We start from the raw sequence: 19,278 nt of genomic DNA, 5'->3' as shown, positions 1-19,278 counted from the left end.
AAGGAGCCCTAAGACGACCGAACACTACCCTGTGATCTTCCTCACTTAAAGGTATAAAACGGACTTTAATTTCTAAATGGAGCCTCAGAATAGCTCATTCACTGGAAGTAGATTGTAAAATCCTGTCTCGGAAGAAGCAGAATGGCGTTATTGAACGCAACATGGACGATAAAAGATTGAACGTGTTCAATCGCACGCGTATCCGCAACAGCGTCCCGGGGAGCTGGTGATACATTGATTTCCTTTGATAAAATTCTTAAGGCGGAGTGGCCTTATCGAACGCTTTTAAAGAGAAACGTGGAGTGGGTGGCTACGGCCGAAAAGGGTCGAGTGCAATTAACCTAGGAAGTGGCGCGGGGGTGACAAGCGATATTATTTTTGCGCTCCCTGGTTCCACTTTTAATTCCATCACGCCAGAAAGCGTCGTATTCTTTCCGACTCTGAACGCTTAATTCGCCGGATTTACGGCGCGTTAATTCAATCAGCCTTTACCGCGGCGAAAAAATTATGACAAGCTTCTTCGTCATGGAACCCAGACCCATTATTCGCCGATATTTTCGCCGCCGTTTTTCCCCCGACTGCCACGAACTTCGCGCAGCTATCGATCCTAAACGGCGAAATATTAAATCCGAGAAAATTCTATTGCTTTTCTTCGCCCAGCGGCAAAGGGGAAACCTCTGAAATGCCCTTTGCCCCTGCATGCTTATTGTTCGCGCTTTAAGCCACGAAACGGTACGATCCTTTACGAAATTACACATTTCCCAGCAGAATCGTACCAATTTCGAATAACTCGAATTCTTAAACGTGCCGAACTCCTCAACTGTGCCTCGAAATTATTCGCACGCTTGGGACATCCTAGGCTTTGAACCTGCCGAAGATCGTTTGTCGCAGTATCGTTCCGTCTTCGAACTCTAACCTCGAGGAACGAACTTGCAACGAGTTTGGTTGGGACCTAGCGCATTTGCAAAGCCGGCAGAAAATCACGCTCGAACAAACTCCGCGAGTCACTGGATACAAAAGCTTTCAAATTGCAGGAGAAGCGCGAACTGTAATCCTTTGGGAAGCTCGATACGTTCGAGAGTGCTGGCGGGAGGGACCTCGACGATTGAAACTCGACGGTGAAATCTTTTTGCATATTCGGAGTGGTATGAAATTTTGATTGGTCGTTAACGCGGCATGAGGACTAGAATCGAGGGCCACTTGCAATTGCATTTGCATCGGGCGGCATTAGCGATTACGCGGCGAAACGGAGCGCGCTAACGCTCGGCTCCGCTGCTGCGAGACTCGAGCGGGCAATGGGAAGGCTACTTGGTTTAATTTGCCGCGCTTTCGGGATTAGGGCCGCGCAATCCACTTAATTCCTGTTCACGGGGCACTCTTTTAAGTGCCGCACAAAGGAAGCTGCTCGCTTGAAAAAGTTCACACAGTCCGCGTCTAAAAATACACGCCCAAAGGCTAGCTATCGACAAGCCAATTTCTTCGGCTACACTCTCCGATCCGTCCGATACGTTTTTACTCAACGCGTCCCCGCGATACCTCGGCGTTGCTCGTTAATTTTTAACGTGTTCAATTCTCGCGGGAGCCGCGCAATAAATGCCGCCAAGCCCATGCTACCGCTCGCCTCCCATATTTTCTACTCGTACTACTGCGGCGTGATGAACCAAGTGTGAAAATGCGAGCGCCTCGTGCGAAGCGTCTCACGAAGCACAAGTTCGCGAATAAAATTTCCGTTAGGAACCATTAATGAAGAAGCTCGGCATCATTCAAGGAGCAGAAAACAAAGGCAAGTAGATAATAGCTGACGCTGCAGATAAGGAGATTCCTTTATTTACGAGAGCAAATGATCGATTGATTCTGAAAGAATACGTGGCAATTTGTTGAAACCAGATTTGGATTTAACGATCGTGATGTTCGGTCAACTGCTTCTGTTTAACGTGGAATAGAAGGAAATAAAAACTAATACGTAAGCTCGTGAAGCAATTTGTGCGAACCGCGGTGTTTCCAGGGGAAAAACAAGCGGGAGCGTGTTGCATTGAAACGATCGTCGGCGTCGTTCATTTTCTCGTTGTTGTCGTCGATTCGAGGCGGCTCGCACAAGTTGCCGTGCGGATTACGGGGGAAAACGGGCTCGCGTTCAATTAATAAACGGCGAACGGATAAATAGAACGGCGGCATGAGATTCGACCATTAACAAGATATCCAGGGAAGGCGAAGGACGGGTCTCGTGGATGAGAATACCTCCCTCCTATTATCCGCACCGCGATAAATTGAATTTTACAATCCATTTGCTACGCACAAAAGAACAATGCCGCGCCGGGGAGAAAGGAGCAGTAACCTGCTGCTAATCACGAGCCAATCGAATGGCCGACGACGCTTCTTTATCGTTGAATCATGGTTATCTTGAAATAAGAACTAAATTTATTTCGATACCTCAGCGATCTGAATCGTGGTAATTTTATAATTGCACCGCCGGCGAAATATTCGCCAGAATTTTCACGCGGATCGAAGGCGGCGACTATTTCGCTGAAAGTGGTTTAAGGCAGGGGCAAATATGAATAAGGTGATCGGAGATTCATCGAGTTTTAGACGAGATACGAAAACCAGGTCCTAAGGCCGTCTTAAAGTATATAAACGGGGATTTGCGCCGTGCCAGCGGTCTCTGAGTAGGTGCAAATGGAGAACACACACGATACTCTCTGTCGATCGATACGTTTGCCTTTACAGTGCTTCCGCGTCTCGGAATAATCGCGGGGGTCGCGATGCGTTTTGAACCGGATGGCGGAGCGACCATTGCGGCCCCACCGCGAACTTGTGAAAGCGTCGTGATCGATTCGGTATTGCGGGTTATGGCAAGCACAAAGGAAGAATGGAATCGACAACCACATTAATATGCCAACAAATACGTGACTTCAGGTGAATAAAAGAACGAACAACAGTGCGATGAATGTTGATAGGAAAATCTAGCCAGAAAGAACTAAATATCCATTTAAAAAAAACACCCGAATAGAAAGCTTTCGCTAATCCAAGATACTCCCGCTTCAAATGGCTTTCGAGATAATGCGCGAATCAAGCGATACACGAGGAAGGTGCGAGCCAAACGATCGATCCGTACGACTGAGGTGTAAAAGAGAGGGGAAGGGAAAAGGGAACGTTTGCAGTCAGACAATTCACAAACAGACGTGATTGAAATTCTCACCCTGCATCTTTTTACACTTGCATTATTATATAAATTGTTTCAAAGAGAAGTTGCTCAAAGGACAAGAGCCGTGGAATATTGCTTTCTCCAGCCACTCCCAGATTCTTCTATGGTTACCATCTTCTCTAGCCTGCAACGAAATTACCCCGACAACTTGTCCTATCAGAGACAGCACGGAATCTAATTTCCCTGGTATGGACGTAAAATACAAACGCAATGCCCCGCGGCCAGGGTGAATTTTTACGTCACGGCACTCATAATTCTCTCGCCGTCCGTTTCCGTCGTGCAACCGTAAACAGTGGACTGCATCGTGGAGGGAGATGTACAAGTTTTATTGAGTCATGGGGCGCAGGCCGCGTTCCCGATGCGCGGCCCACCTACTGAACAGTATATACCCATTGTATCGCTTGCGGATAAAACCAGCGGAAAATCCAGCTCTCCGGCGCGCGGCATCGCTGAAAGATCGTCCCAAGAATCGCGTTATTACGTTTTTCGCGACAGCGCGCGACAGAGCTCGTTATTTTACGCCCGGTGTCGTTTCAATTACATTTATATCGCGGCGAACCCCTCCAGGCGATACTCCTATTTACCCGATAAACTTTTTACCCTTTGCGCTGCTCCGTGACTAATTTTTCCCCCTCGTTGCTCAGCTACACCGCCCAGCGAATAACTGGATATCGCGGCCCGCCGATAACTGGAAACTGAGCTTTAATATGCGGTAGAAAGGGCCGACGAACCGGCTGAAAATGATCGCGCGCATACTGGCGTGTGAAATAAAATCTCCGTGCGATACAGGTGCGCGTCATTTGTTGCGTTTCTTTCGCCGCATCTCCGCGTTATCGTCGACGACCGATGTAATCGCGCGGCGCGTCAAATGATATTGTTTAAACCGCATATGATTATGCCTGGCAGCGTTATAAACTGATATTGAAATAAATTGAATCCGGCAACACGTGGAGCCCCCGATACGGGGTATTTGTGAATTAATCTTCGTGCCGAGACGCCCGGTCGCGTTCGCCGCAGCCGCGTGTTCTGGAATTTGTAATTGAGTGTGCGTTACACCGAGTAACGAGCTTCGAATTCGAAACAGAGATGAGTTTCTGGGAGTGGTGTGTATAACAGCGGTGCCTATAAGGGGATGAAACCAACGAGTGACGTGAAGCATTGGGCGCCCGAGTTTGCCGGCAGAAAGAACGAGGGAATTCACGAAAGGCTGGGAGAGGTTGCAGAATCCGACTGTGCATACATTGCCCGCATGAATGTAACATCTATTGATATTCCGCTGGAAAGTTTAGTGCTTGTGGATCGTACCTAGAAGCTTCGCGACGCCGACGGTTGCTTCTTCCGTTCGGTTCACGACGGGGATAGAAAAGGAAGAGAGGAACCAACGGTCGAATAAATATGTATTATCCGGAGCGATATACGAACAAAACCCCTTCTCATCGTAATTCCATCATCCCGACCCGATTTCGATCGCCTTTCACTGATTTTCCAGCAGTTCAACAACGGAACGCGATCGCGCTGAAAATTTTTTCTCCACTACGAGAGCCGTAATGGGCGACGATATTTCCACGAAAATGCATCGCTTTCGCTTGGGGAAAAAATGAGACATCCGGGAAAATCTACCGTGCATTACACAGCCATCAAGGAATACAAACGAGACGATAAAATCGGCCATTCGTGCTCGCCCGTGCTCCAAGAAAAACGGCCCTCTTCATTATATCGCCCTCTTTCACTTCGGAACGAATCCTCGTCGCAAGTTGAGCTCTAATAAACAACAGTAGACGGAGCACAATGCTTTTCCTGTAGGCGATTGTTGCCACATTGTCCTTTTATCATCGTAAACTCTTTTTTACGATTGTATAAGAGTTAACGTAGCTTTTGTTCAGGCGAAATTTAGTTTCAACGTTCCCTCTGTCCCTGGTTGCGCGTGTTAGAATTTGTCTCTTTGTAATTACATTAATATTCGCTCTCTTATCACAGAACGCGCGGTTATACAAAGCAAAATACGTAGAGGCCATTCTATGCAAGAGTTTCGTTCGCGAAACATTAATTTAAGAAGCAATTACAATCCGTGGTAGGTATTTAATTATAATTTACAGGCAACGTTTGCTTCTCAATGCAAACACTCTCAAAGAAGAATGTCCTTTGGTAGCATGAAATTACCACTGGCGATACGTCGAGCACGCCTTCGAAGGTGACTATCGTCCTACAGTGTTAAAGTATGCCACGCTAAATACAGAAAACGTAGCTAATGTTGAAACGTCCATTATGCCGCCACTTATCGATGTTTCCTTGTGAAACTCTAATAAACATCCACTCATAGGGCAAAAATAGAATCCACCGATCCTTTCTTCAGGAAACAAAGCTCTTTGTACACCTCCAGCGCCCCACTCGAGCACTCGTCACTTCCGAGTATTGTTCATCGACTATTGTTCGATGTCCAGGGAAACCTCGCTCCTTTTCAAAAAACCAATGGCCAATTGTTCCTAAAAATGCTGCGGGAAGAGTCTCTGTTAAAAAGTGTCGCCGCATCGACACGCCCTTAGACCCCTGCCGAAATTGACTGCGAGGCTGACAAAACGTCCGGCTCTCTTCGGCGAAAGAATGTGACTTGAGAGCCTGGAGCGGGATAAACCTTCACAAATCCTATATTTCGCTGCTCGTGCTCAGCAAATAAATCCAATACGTCTATCGCTTCCAACTGCGTTATCGATAAGGAATAGAATTCCGTCGCTCTCCACGGCGAACCCTCGACCGTGCATAATGCCGTTTAGCGGCGAGGCGGAATGCGTTTTCGGCGCGAATCACGGGGCGCAAGGGCGATCCCGTAAGTGCACGGAGATGGAAAACTTGATTTCCGTCGATTTGACTAAGTAACGACGTTTCGGCCCCGTCCGTCCAATTCGACGAATGGAACGGAACCGGAGCCCGGTCAATTTACACATCGTCACCTCTATCCGCGCAGTGTTTCTGTCTTTGTGCCAGTCACCGACGGAGGACAATTAGCTTCCCGTTAACGTCGGGCACGTTCCCGGTATCCGCGACCGTCGGGCTTTTTCCACGCGACCCGGACGGCGACGCCGAAAAATTCAATCCCACCGCTGGCCACCGTGACCCTTCAGAAGCCCCCGTGAAATTGCGACGAATTCGGGAATGTTGGCCCTCTCCGTCAGGAATTCCGTTGCTCGAGTGCACCACCCTTTGTGACTTTCGACAGCTCCTCTTGATAATAATGCCCGTCGAGTCGAGATGAAATTACAGCGCAACCCAACACCGGAGGCAACAGTTTTAGAGGCCGCCCTGGCTACGGGAGCTGTATGCCTGAATTCTGAAGCGTATTACTGGTTTAAAAGCTAGAATACCCCGGGTACTCGAAAAGCCGCGCCCGAGTCCAACTCCTCAAACATCGCATTACGCCCGCAGTCTCGTTTCGAAAAACAAAGTCGCCCTCGAAACGTCCGCGACGCCTTCATCTGCCAATTTTCTTTACAGAAACTTTAATCACCCCCTCGACCTTATTCACCCCGCGTGTGTTCCCTTTTTGCGATCCAGCGTGCTCGCCGCGGTACGCGCGTCCATTTAGAGATTAAAATGGGACAGGCTGCGTATAAAAAAAGCAAGTGAATTACATTCCCTCCATTGGCAGAGGCCCCTTCCAAGCCGTCCTATAATGTTCCCGCGGTAATGGTTGTTATTACTTGCCGGCTGACCGAGTTCGCATGCAGCGTAACGCAAGAATTTATGCCGCACGGCGTCTCGCGTATCGGTGTACTTAAGGGTAGAAAGGCTCCGAATATCCAACGCATGCTCGCGTGCATTAAGTGTACCGAGAATTTTACAGCTCCTTCAAAACTTGCGTAACGCGGCTCGAGCTTTCGCCGCATTACGCCGGGCAAACTCCCCGAGCAGAGGTCTCGTAAAAACGCATGTTTTCCCCCAAATGGTTCGACCGCACTTCCACTATCATTCTAAAGAAGCCCCTATCGATTTTGGCTCCAGTTGAAATACGGCTATCGCGACGTCGTGCGCTCCAACAAACCTTGCCCCAGCCAAATTCGATTCAACGTCCTCCGCCCGGCTAATCGCACGCTCCCGTGGAACGAAAATAATTTTTCAATCGCGCCACTGTTCCACCGTGTCCACAGGATCCAGATACTTATTAATCTCCGGGAAGTCATTAAGGGCGTGCAACCGATTAGCTCGCCGATATCTTCGATTAAACAATCGGCTTAAATCCCAATCGATAGAGTCTCAACGCGTAGCTAACCGCCCGATTAATTATCCGACTAGGGTTCGCGATCGTGCAATTAATAACACACGCAGTTGTAAATCCATGAAAACCTTCTGATCAATTTCGCGGCGCAGGTTGCGGAAAATCTATACAACGCCGCGATACGGACGGCCCTCATCAATCACCCGAAACGGCCACCGTTATGAAACAGCACGGAGAAACTGTCACGTGCCCGCGAAATTCTAAAAAGATGACGATGGTCACGGAATGTGATGAATTCGATAACCGGACGACGTTTTAAGTTGACGGGCGAGCGAGTGGGATCGCTTTCAAGGAATGGAAATTCAGGGGAAAGGTATCCACCGTACGATCCTACGGCTCCTTTTGGTAACGCGTAATCGTTTACCATTTCCGTTCCCCGGTACACTACAGGCCGCGAATGTTCAGGAGCGAAAATTTCCTCATGAAATTCGATTGCCTCGCTCGCCCTTCGTCGTACGTTAAACCCAAAGGAACGAGGAAATAAAATTTTCACCCACTTCCCTTATTCTTCGACTGTTTACCCCGCTTTTCAGAGTTCCTTGGGAATAAAGAAATTTAATCAACTCGACGTTAGCAAATAGCGTCTCGTTCACTTTCCTCTTAAGCGGCGGAACTTTTACGGGACCTGGTCGTTCTAAAGTCAAACAAAAGTTACCATTTCAACGGACGATTATGATTATATTATCGATCGTACCGCGAATATTTCTCCGGCATTCCGGTCCTTCCTCGTCCCGAGGGTAGAGGCCTGTGTTTAGTAGCGAGCTGATGCGAACGGGAAACGAACAAAGAGCAATCGATCTATCTTTACGAGACGACAGCGTCTGTGCGTGATCGTATGTTTCCACTCCGTCGCCCTCCCGTCGTTGCGACTCCTTTCTTGTTTAGTTTCCTTGTAAAGTCACATGAATACGAACAAGGAGCGAACGTCACAGTGAACGAACAAATATGTGGATCGCTTGGTACGCCCAAGTCTGGGAGAGCAGCTCGCAGAAACGTAAAGTTTAATCGACTCTGAAACTGAATTTGTTTCTCCGCTGTAACTCCTTCGTTATAAATCTCCGGAGGATGTGTAAATGACATTGGAGGTGATAGATTTGATTCGACAGCATTCCGCGAATTCTTTATTCTAACGGGGGCGTAGTTTACGACCCGATGACTAACGAAGGCAAGGAGAGGGCGAAATTAGGACTAGAATTCCGGTTCATAGCCGGGGACGGATAATGCAGATCGTAATTCAATCCGGCTCGACGCGAGAAACTGGTCAGAAAATGATTCCGCGTTTAACCCGGCGAGCGCCGAAGGTCGCGTAGGCAAAGTAATGCCCCACATAACAGCCTCGGATAGGAATTCTCTGGAGAATAGTTGCCCATAGAGGCGCACCAAGTGGAACGATAAATTCCGCTGCAAAGCACGGTCGCGTTATAATTTACGATTAAAAGCTGGAGCCGCTGCGAGCCGCCCCTATCAAATTATTCGACCGATTATTAATTTCGTCGCGCCTTGGCGTGGCTCGTAAAGTAAAAACACTCGCCGAGAGTTCGCGCCGACGTCGAACATTTCCATGTGAATAGAGGCGGAGGGAAACTTCCTCGGCGCTCATAGTTTTTGGCGACAGGTTTGGTTTATACGCTCCCGCGAGGCGTATTGGAAGGACATTTCTTACGCTTCGCGCCTCCCAGTGACAGATGCAATTTATTCGCGCTTTTCAAAAAATTCACGTCGCAAAGTGCAGCTGCGAACTTGACGCGAAGGATGCCGCAACGATTCCCTTATACCGGGGGAACACAGATTGATAGAAATATGATTTTGCCTAGTGGATTACGCGGGGCCAATAAGCTGAACAAGTTATTAAGGTAATTGGAAGCACTGTGGGAGATTATATCTTGCCTCGAGGTGGAATCTTCTTAGGATTCTTATTGATGACTAGGATCCACTCGGGGATAGAAACTTATTTATATCCCACAATATATATGACTTAGCGGAGTGTGGGAACTTCGCCAGAAATTATCTCCTTGCTAGAAAACCATTTTGTAGCTCGTCATGTACCCTAGGGCAAGTGATACAATTTTTCCATTCACTGCAATTCTCTAGTGCAGTCGTGTCGTAACTTGCGTGTGCATCCTGTACACAGAGCTGGCCTCAGCTCATCCACCAAAGATATCTTCTTCCTTCGCCGGTGTATACATGCTCGGCTTTCATTTTTATTACAGAACGAGGTGGTTGCCATGGCTCTAGGGGCCCTTTTGAGCAAAGGCGAGGAGCCACTCTCAACTGCGAGCTACCTGTAAGTATTTCTCCTTGTATGTGTGTGTATATATATATATATATATATAGTAGATGATATATATATATATATCATCCACTGTCTGTGACGCGTTGCCTTCAGAGCTCCATTCGACTTCGTCCCTGCGCACATTCGCGTATCCTTTCGAAGTATTGTTAACAAAAGTACAGCGTAACAGCTACTAAGAAGATCATCCATCATTCCATCTCTAGCTGCATTCTGTCACTTTGCACCGTCGCGTGAGCCGCAAGAATATCGCCGGTAAAGCCGTGTATTCACCTGCGCATTCGCCCCGAATGTGCGTTTGGCGCGCACCGATTTTTTGCTCGTCCAGTGTTCGGCGCGCATTCGGGCCGATCCGCTTGTTGGCGGTCCATCAAAGCGCGCAATCGGGTCCGAACAATACCATGAAATGGACGCCGCAAATTTCACTCAACCCCGAACGCGCGCCGAATGCGCGCCGAACGCGCGCAGAGCTCCGAACGAGCAAAAAATCGGTGCGCGCCGAATGCACATTCGGGGCGAATGCGCAGGTGGATACGCGGCTTAAAACATTTCAATCGCCCGAACGAACGACGCAGCGAATTAAACGGCCGCTAAATGCTAACGAGATCGCCGATAAAAAGGACAGACAGTCGTTCCGCGAACGACTAATCCCACCTAATTGAATCGCACTAACATCGAATAGGACACGTCGGTCGTTTGCTCGAGTTTTCGTAATGATTCATCCGCCCCGTCCGAATGGCGACAACCACGGAATCAATTCATCGTTAAAGATGCACAACGAAAGTTATAATTGCACTTCCGTCGCTAACCATAAACTGTTTTCTTCGATATTTCAGCGAGAAACTCCTGTACAACTTCGACGTCGAGGAGAACTATAACTTACTGGAGGACATTTACGAGACGCTAAATTATCACTGCGGTAAGACGTTATTCCTAGTCTGATGTCTCTGTGCGTAAAATGATAAACTTAGTTATCGCCGGGGCGGTTCAAGTGAATCTCGAATTTGTTCGTCAGCATCCGGGGTATTCGCTTATTCAGATCCCATAGGTTTATTTATACGCCACCAGAATCCGAGAGGCTGTGATATGAAAATAGAAGACGAACTAACGGAACAGAATCAACACAGCAGTTTCTCGTAATGAATTTTCTCATGAATTTAAACGAAGAAACTTGTGGCAGTTAAGTCAGGCGTACTTGGCATGACTCGCCCGCGTCTGATCGCATACTAGATCACTCTACTCGATCGTCTTATCTGCCCCGGAAATGGCTCGAGGAAAAGAACCGAGGGAAATATATTTCCTACCTTATTACCCGCTATTTTTCTATTACAACCTCTGTCTGGAGCCTCGAGCGTGGGTGTCCGAAATTATCTCCTGCCATTTTGAAAAACGAAGGTACCCTCTGCACGATCTGCACGCCCCCACCTAGAAGGAGAAACGAGAATCTCAGATCTTGCCTAGTTTTAGTTTTAACTCACAATCTAATGGAGATCGAATATCAATTTCGCGCAGCTATGTGGACAAAGTTGTGGGTCACTGTGTTCACGATTGTTTGAAGCAGTCGTCGCGGTAGATTAAGAACGCGCGATGACTATTGGCGTTTCGCCGTTTCCTGAAGCCGTACCCGGCAAATCTTCCCTTGACCAGAGTTGGAAAGTTACGCGATACTTCGTAGGCTTCGCGTTCCACGTTTCGGAAGTAGCAGGACAAAGTATTCTTGCGCACAGATTGCTCTCGCTATTACTTCAGTCTAGCACCTCCGGAAGCTATCGTCGCTCGTCGCATTAATCATCCCAAAGTGTATAATGTTAAGCGTAAAAAGAATGTTCCTAGAAACTTGTTCCCACCTCGTGGAAGCGAGTGTCGCGAATGAGACAACGAGACTCATAGAGAAATCAATTTCGCGCGCACTTTCGACAAAGAAAAACAGTTTACGACGCAGAGTTATGACGCGAGAAGCTCGTCGTAAAGTAAAATCGACGTTCCCTAGAGCAGAGAATTCCACAATCATGTTCGCCGTGGCATTTCATTCTTTCAAGGGACGACCTGCGCAGATAGCAATTTACGTATCTTTCGCAGCTTATTCAAACTACCTGCTGAATTGAATACGGTAATTGTTTTCCTCCTCTGAAAGGCATTCTTTGCTGGAGCTTGCTAATAGGAGGGAAAAAAATTGGAACTGGATGAATGGAGTGTCGACGGTGTCTATTCATTCACGGAGCCCAGAGCTAATTTCGTTGAGCTTTTGTGCTTCCCAGCGATCCACCTTTAAGCGTCTTCGGCCGCTTTTGCACTTTTACATAGGCGTCGAGAGCGCGGGATTCGTTAATACAGGCTTGACCGAGTTTTTAATTGAATGACCGCGGAATAGCGCGAAAACGAATCGATATGCATGCTCGCGGGTGTAAAATATTCAGGGGCGTTCCATCTCGGTAACAGGGGCACAATTTGTAATCTTCTTTTATCCGTCCCTCTCGTTTTCGCTCGTCATCATCGAGAGATCGATGGAGTCTCGGCGAGGCCCGAGGAAACATGCCAGTTCCCTGGATCACGAGGTCCAAATACGTCACGATGTCTCTTTTTAGCTGACTCAGTGCCGCGCGACGAAAAACTGCGCATCGCGCGAGGAAGAATATTAAAAACGGTAATCTTACGGGTAATTAAACGTCGGGCTAAAGAAAGGGTCCGTACATCTGTCAAAGGAAGACCCGGTTCTTTGCAAGGAAGTGGGACGACAACGAGCGGTTAATTAATTTTTTCTTGAAATCTGAGACTTCGTACACCGTACGGCAAAAATCGTAAGGCGCCTCATTAATCTCCTCGATGAAATTGCCTTCTTATTAATTTTATCGCGATATTCCCCATTATGTTCTATTACTGATTTTAAAACTAATTTCTCGCATAAACCCATCAAAAGTCTTCAATTCGTAATTTATTTTCAAAGCGAAGTAGAATTCTGCGCTTTACTCGAAGCAGAATCAAGCTCGCGCGTATTCAAGTCTGATACAATCGTAATAGTTTCTTGCTTCGCCTCGTCGCCGGGAAGTGCATGTAAACTAGTCGCCTTTGCCGGGAAACGAAGTTAAATGGTAGCTGAATTAATTTATTACTCCCCAGTTACGAAGTCACGGGGCCACCGTCGTTATGTCAGACGGGAGTCGCGGGGTGCACGCGCACCGCAGGGCTGGAAAATTTCCTGCCACGAAATACGAAGTGTTGTTCCCTGTCTCCTAATTGCGCGAAGGAATGCAAATTCGCGAAAATACTGCGCTATGTGAGGCACGCGCGACTTCGTCCCCGCGATGCTGTTGTAACGAGATCGGCGATCGCGGGGCGTGCGACAAACGTTCGTCGCGCGAAAGTTTCCGCGATGCGGTAACAGGGAACGACACGTAATTTCTATGGTTAAGGATTAACGAAGTCAACGAGCGCGGCCCAAGGAAATTGCATTTACCGGATCGCCGTCTAAGGATATAACGTCGATCGTGTTTTATAAAGCTTGTTAAGAGTACGGTTATCGATTTACGTTTAAAGAAAAAAAAAAAAAATGGACAGCTGGACGCGCCACCCCTCTAATAGCATCCCCTGGTTTTCCCGGCGACTTCGAAAATCTCGCACGTGTATTCAGTTCTTGACACATTTCGCCGTGTCACTCGAGGAACATCTTCTCCCGCCGACCTTCCTGTCCTTCCTATCCGCGAAGAAAGTGCACCAAGCCGAGACTACGAATTCGACCGAGACCTCCATCTCCTTGGGGCGAAAAGTAGGACGAATGCACGTCCGACGAAACTGAATATTTCATCGACGAAACATCGAAAGACATGGGCAGATAAGAACAAGGGAGTAAATCAAATCCAGCCGCGTTTATCATTCTCTTTATATTCCGGGCGTTCAAAGAAAATGGTGGAAATGATAGCGCGTTCTATAAATATCCCTGGATAAAAGAGACACAAAGTCGCGGCGATGTTTTCGGCGAACGTTTAAACGGCGGGGATAAATGCCACTGCGTAGTGTCGTTTCCTTTGTAACGCGTGTACCAAACTTTTTCCAGCCACTTGCAGTAACAGCAATTGCGTAATTGAGGATTAACGAAGTGCATGGTCTCTTTTTGCCATCGTTTCATTTCCCAGCTTTACGCTGGCGAAAATGTTGGTGGTACGTAACACATTGCGCGGTGATCTATAGGGACATTAATTAAAACGTTGCCACGGGTCGTTGTAAAACGAGCCAATACTGTTCGAGAGCACTACGAAAGCAGTTACTGCAATTATCTCTACCACTTATCCGTGATAGACATTTATTACATTGGAAGGTGGTTGTAAGTCGTGCCAACAAAACTGCTGGAAAACATAACTCTGTAAATGCAGAGCGTGCACTACGATCTAATTTACTGGTCGTATGTAAACTTATCGTGATGGAATTTAACGCGGTAATGGAGTGCCCTTCTCGCTTTGTATATTCGACGTTGGGCAATTACTCTAATAGTCGAAATATTTTCAACACAGTGGACCTTCGGTTTCACAAGCTTACCTGCCAACGCCCACGAATACGGAAGCAATGTAAAAAATTGGAAGACTCCCCTGTAACGTTTCTCCTCGACGAAACGACGGTATTCTCCCAATAAATCCATACCAACGATAATTAAAATCCTGCACCTAACGCATTAATATTCCCCATAAATGGATCTTAATGATCCGCCGTGTATTCCGACTAGCATGTTCGATGAGATGCAATATACGTTGTCAGGTGGTTCTGCTCGATCCTTCATCTTCGAGGGGCATGTTAACCTAATTTGCATTCCGTTGTCAAGTACTGTAGTTACAGTGGAGCATGCTCTGTGAACGTCCCATTAATCATCATGGACAATCAATATGCACGGTAACGTATTCAGATTCGACTTCCCTGTCGGAACTTATCAACGATTTCCGTCAAGACCGTGCCACAGAATCGCAACGATAAAGACAATTCATCGAGGCACCTACGCACGCCAACATTTCTTCTGTGGCCTAGACGGTGCCGTGCCAGAGAGATGCGGCGATACGAATTTATTGCTCATTATCGTAACACATAGTACGCTAATGTAATAACACGGGTAGCTCCTTTGTACCCCTGCTGTGTCGTAGGGTGTAACTCGCTTCCTCGCAATTAGATGGAACACCCCTTTGCCCACCGTTAAAGATTCATCCTCGACCTTCTCTAATGACATTTCACGCTTAAACGTATTATTATTGCATTACAAACTTCGGAGTTGCCGGTAAAACGGTTTTTCTCGTAAATACCCTGAAAGTTTCGAGTCTAAACAAAGCCTATATGCTTTTAGCTAACATTTAACCGTAACCTATCGATCTTCGTTTCCGATTGACAGTTACAACTCGGAAAAGTAGCGATATATCTTTATCAAAAGCATTACTCTTCCACGGACGTTAGACATTCAAGTCCCACGAAGTTGAAGCTCGAGAGGGGTCTCTAACGGTCAGCAGAAGTCAAAGCCAACTGTAATTACTCTATAGTTAAAGTTATGTCAGTAACGGCTGATCATCGAGCATTCTGGTGCAAGTTTTCGTTAGCGAACTTAAGGGATCGAAAAAGTGGACGTGCCAGCGTTGAACCTCGCCTTCCGTAGCGTGATCATTCGACATTACCGATAACGACAAGGAAGAAAAGTACGGTCGCGCAAGGGCAGCACGAGAGATCGTTCTTTGAGGTTGGTGAAGCGAAAAAAGGATTTCTCTTACGGTCGTGATGGAGCCCCGGAGAGTGCCTCGAGTTGCTTCGCCTTCGAAAAGGCGTCCTTCGTATTAGACCTTTCCTATTATTGACTGGCGCGCAGGCACTGCACACAATTCCGATACATCCAATATACTGTACCAGGCCGAGGAAAAGGAAATACATCGGGGCAGAACGTCGCTGGCAACGGGTGGGGATACAAATCTTCCCGTGCAACTTTGTAATTATATCCACCGTTCTCTGGCAATTCTGCCTCGCTGACAGCATCGCGGTTAGGCTCATCGGTGGGAAGGAGCATCGACGTATGTAACAACGGGCAGAGGCGCGGTACGTCGATTTTCCAAAGTGTTCCCTCTCGACGCATTGTCCCAATTCAATCAGGCGTGAATATCAACCTTCTCTCCCGAAGCGAAAGCACAGAGGGTGGCTTCATCTAAAATGTTCCGCGGGTATAGTCGCGCCAGAGAATCGTGCACCTGTTTCGTCGCGAGATGATCGAACGCCGTTCAACTACAAGGGCGTGCCTGTATTTGCCAGAGATGTTTACTTTTATCCAAGCTGTTCGGGTAATGTGTTTACTCGAGTCTTTTTAGAAGAGCGTTAATTTCTGCTAATCTTCTGTTCTTTCATTCTTAGAGTGTTGGGTGTGCGTCAGGAAGCTCGTTAAGGTGGAATCACACGGCACGTGTATCGGCGAGCCATGAGCGATCTCACGGCGCGTGAATCGGCGATTCGCGCGCAAAGTTCGCCGATCCACGCGCCGTCTGACTCCACCTTTACAGTTCTCCCACTGAAGTTGCTCCTTCGCAGGCATACAATTGTTCGCCGTTGCTGCCGAGAAGCTGAGATTTCCGTTATCATTCGGACTCGCGAATGATTTTCCAGGAGACTATTAAACTTGGAAGGAACTCGTTATCCGCACCGATACTTTCATCTCCTCCTCCGACAGGCGACGATCGCCAGCTGCCAGGGGGCCGTCGATCCGTCAAGATTTCCTGGATAATTTGGCAGCCCGTCACAGAAGCATCACGCCGTGTTCCAGACTATTGGCTGCATTATATAGCTGAATGCCAACCGCTATTGATTATCGCGTGCTGACAGTGACATTCGCTGGGAAATAATACGCGCGGACGTTAGAACAACCCAGCTGGGGCCGCGTCGATTTCCGGATTTGCAAGGGAGCTAACCGCTGGTTTATCGCGATTGGAATCCTATCTAGCGTTTATCGACCGCGCCCGAGGCTGTCCGCGTTAACTTTCGTCACTGGTCGAAGCGTTTAGTGGGCGCAGTGCTGATTCCGACGTCGAATCTAACTCTTGGATAGGGGAACCGGAGGGCGAGGTACGAGAAACACGACGATGGGAACGCCGCCCCAAGTGGAAATTGAATAACGCCGACGAAAAGCAAAGCGAACGTCCCGTTTCCAAAGCCCGCGCGAGCGGAATCGCTCCAGATTAGGAACCCTTCCACGCGTGTAACTATAGAAATTTTCATCCATCTCCCTCGTTTTTCAGATTCTTTTTTTTTTTATTCCTCCGGTGGATGAGGTAAGAAGATTCGAGTAATTCGCCGCTGGTTGCCCCGTCAGCAAAATTACGGTCGCATTCAGCGCGCCGCGATGAAAAATTGAGCCGTATCATGGCCGTGGTTTCTCTCCTATTGTTTTCCCCCACTGACGGATATTAGTCGAACCCGCTGACCCCAGGGTATTCAATTCTCGTCCACTTGTGCCCGCGCGTAGCCACGATTTTCGAGTGTTTACAATCCGGGTATAAAGGTGGAGAAAAGGAGTAGCCAGGGCAGTAAACTGGAAAGTCCAGAGTTCGGGAGACTGTTACCGAAGGAACGACTTCGGGCAACTCATATCGGACGAAATCTGCCGTAAAACAGTTTCGCGCCGCGAAGGAAAATATCATTGTGGAAGTTTACAAATAGTAAAAGATATGGTACGTTTCCTCGCGCCTGCCTCCAAGGGATCAGGTTTGTTTGCTTGCTCATAAACGAACATCACAAACCCCGTTCGAGGCTTGAAGGGCTGGTGAAGAAATTCAGGAAACCGTGGCGCGGTGGTGTGTTGAAAATTCTAACGTCGGATACTCTACTAAGCGCTAAAAGTGATCTGAATACGCAACCATCTGAAATCAATTTAATGATCGCGTAAGGACTTCTACGTTACTCAGAAAACTGCAATTTCTCTAAGTGCACGAGGGAATGCAATTCTATGGGATCTACATCGCGGGGGGTGGAAGCTAATTCAGCGAAACTTTTTCAGACATCGACGTGAGCACGTTTTTCGATCACCTCGGTCAGGAGCTGATCCATACTGCTTGCGTGGGTCTTTTGGAGCGAGCGCTCCGTTGCCTCGGGAACGATCTGACAGCCTTCCTGACCACTCTCGACGGCGTAAACGACGTTGTACAACACCAGTCCGGATCAGAGGCAGAGGCTGAGTTCGTATGCATCGCTACGCCAGAAGCGATAGAACTGCACTTTACAACTGACCACCCGTCGATCGCTTATTTGCTGGTTGGCAGCTTGAAGGGCATCGCCAGGCAGTTTTATAATGACAATGCGAACGTGTACATTCTACCTGACCCTTACAACACGAAGTTTTTTAGGTAAGGAAACGTTTGCAAAATTAACGTAACGAAGGAGAAGGAGATTTGATCGAAAACAGTGTAGGCTAAAGTAGCCGAATATGACGACCTATCCTAATATGAAACCCCAGCTTATCTGCGCTACAGAACTCTTGAATGTCATAGCGAAGCGACATTTCTTTACTAACTAACCGTGTATTAGTTGTTTTGTCCGCACAGTAGTTTGTCAAGCACATATTTCTGAAATATGTTGCAGAAAGTTTTTGAAGTGGTTCGATTAACTTACATATACCTCTAAAGTGGTAAGTGTATAATGATTTTCACAAATACTGTTATATAGTGCTTGCAATGGAGTTTAAGGCTTACTTGTTGTACATCATTAAATGATGAAAACTTCACTTCGAAGCTACTTAGCAGTTATCGTGTTATTGTTTCCAAATATGAGACCCGTGAAAGTTCTGCTGATGAGAGTGAAGAAGATATTGTTCTGAATGATGAAAGTGATTAAGAAAGAAAATTATGATACAGAATGCGTGTTTTGCACGGGTCTTTATTCTTCAGATGTGCTAGGTGAACAATGGGTTATGTGTACGTGTAAAGTGTTACAATGGGCGTGGTGGGCCCACGAAGACTGCGGTAGTGAAGAAATAGATTTCACGTGCCGACTTTATAAAAAAAGAAAGAAAGAATGAGTTTCAGGAAAAAGCAAACTGGGTCTCATATTAGGAACCCATTTTTTTGATCTGCGTATTTGAATGACTTTCGTTTTTATTTTATTATGGAGAAACTGAATTTTTGTTATAGTACTTTCCAGTAGGTTGCTAAAGAATACATATTCTACTTTTAAAACGTGTATCGAATTTAAATAAAAGTGTTCTCACTCAAAAGTTATAGTGTTTTTAAGAAATGGGTCTCATATTCGGCTACTTTAATTATTACGACATACCTAATTATGGTATTTTATAAAGAGCAGAATTTACTTTCAAGAGCAGAATGTTTGGTATCAGCCCATTCGATCGATACGCGTGTATGCAGACATCGTGTTACACGAAAGGAATTCAATTTACACGGGCAGAGAAAAAGTACCAAGAATCGCGAGACTATAAAAGCGAGCAAATATTGATCGGCGATGTTTGCAGGCATTTGCATCCAAACACCGCTGACACTGCCGATTTCTAGCATTTCGTTATAC

The 19,278-nt window shown here is 47.1% G+C and overlaps 2 protein-coding genes across 9 annotated transcripts in view; one reads left to right on the top strand and one right to left on the bottom strand.

Annotated features, from left to right (window-relative positions):
* Gycbeta100b (guanylate cyclase soluble subunit beta-1-like) overlaps window positions 1-19,278 on the bottom strand; it is a 76,224-nt gene that overhangs the window by 43,143 nt on the left and 13,803 nt on the right. The gene's annotated exons all lie outside the window — the stretch shown is intronic.
* Window positions 1-19,278, top strand: part of Gycalpha99b (guanylate cyclase 1 soluble subunit alpha 2) — a 70,429-nt gene that overhangs the window by 45,898 nt on the left and 5,253 nt on the right. For 7 of the 8 annotated variants that reach the window (XM_076808550.1, XM_076808548.1, XM_076808549.1 and 4 more), the window contains 3 exons: window positions 9,683-9,756; window positions 10,599-10,681; window positions 17,762-18,107. In XM_076808550.1, the coding sequence (XP_076664665.1) occupies window positions 9,683-9,756; window positions 10,599-10,681; window positions 17,762-18,107 (503 nt within the window). Of the gene's footprint in view, window positions 1-1,453; window positions 9,326-9,682; window positions 9,757-10,598; window positions 10,682-17,761; window positions 18,108-19,278 lie in introns of those variants that run through there. The other variant, XM_076808552.1, reaches the window with a different exon arrangement.

This window comes from Andrena cerasifolii, chromosome 3 (genome assembly GCF_050908995.1).
Source record: "Andrena cerasifolii isolate SP2316 chromosome 3, iyAndCera1_principal, whole genome shotgun sequence".
NCBI classification, from domain to species: Eukaryota; Metazoa; Arthropoda; class Insecta; order Hymenoptera; family Andrenidae; genus Andrena; species Andrena cerasifolii.
Note: the sequence above shows the minus strand (reverse complement) of the source record. Positions and strands in the feature narration are given on the sequence as shown.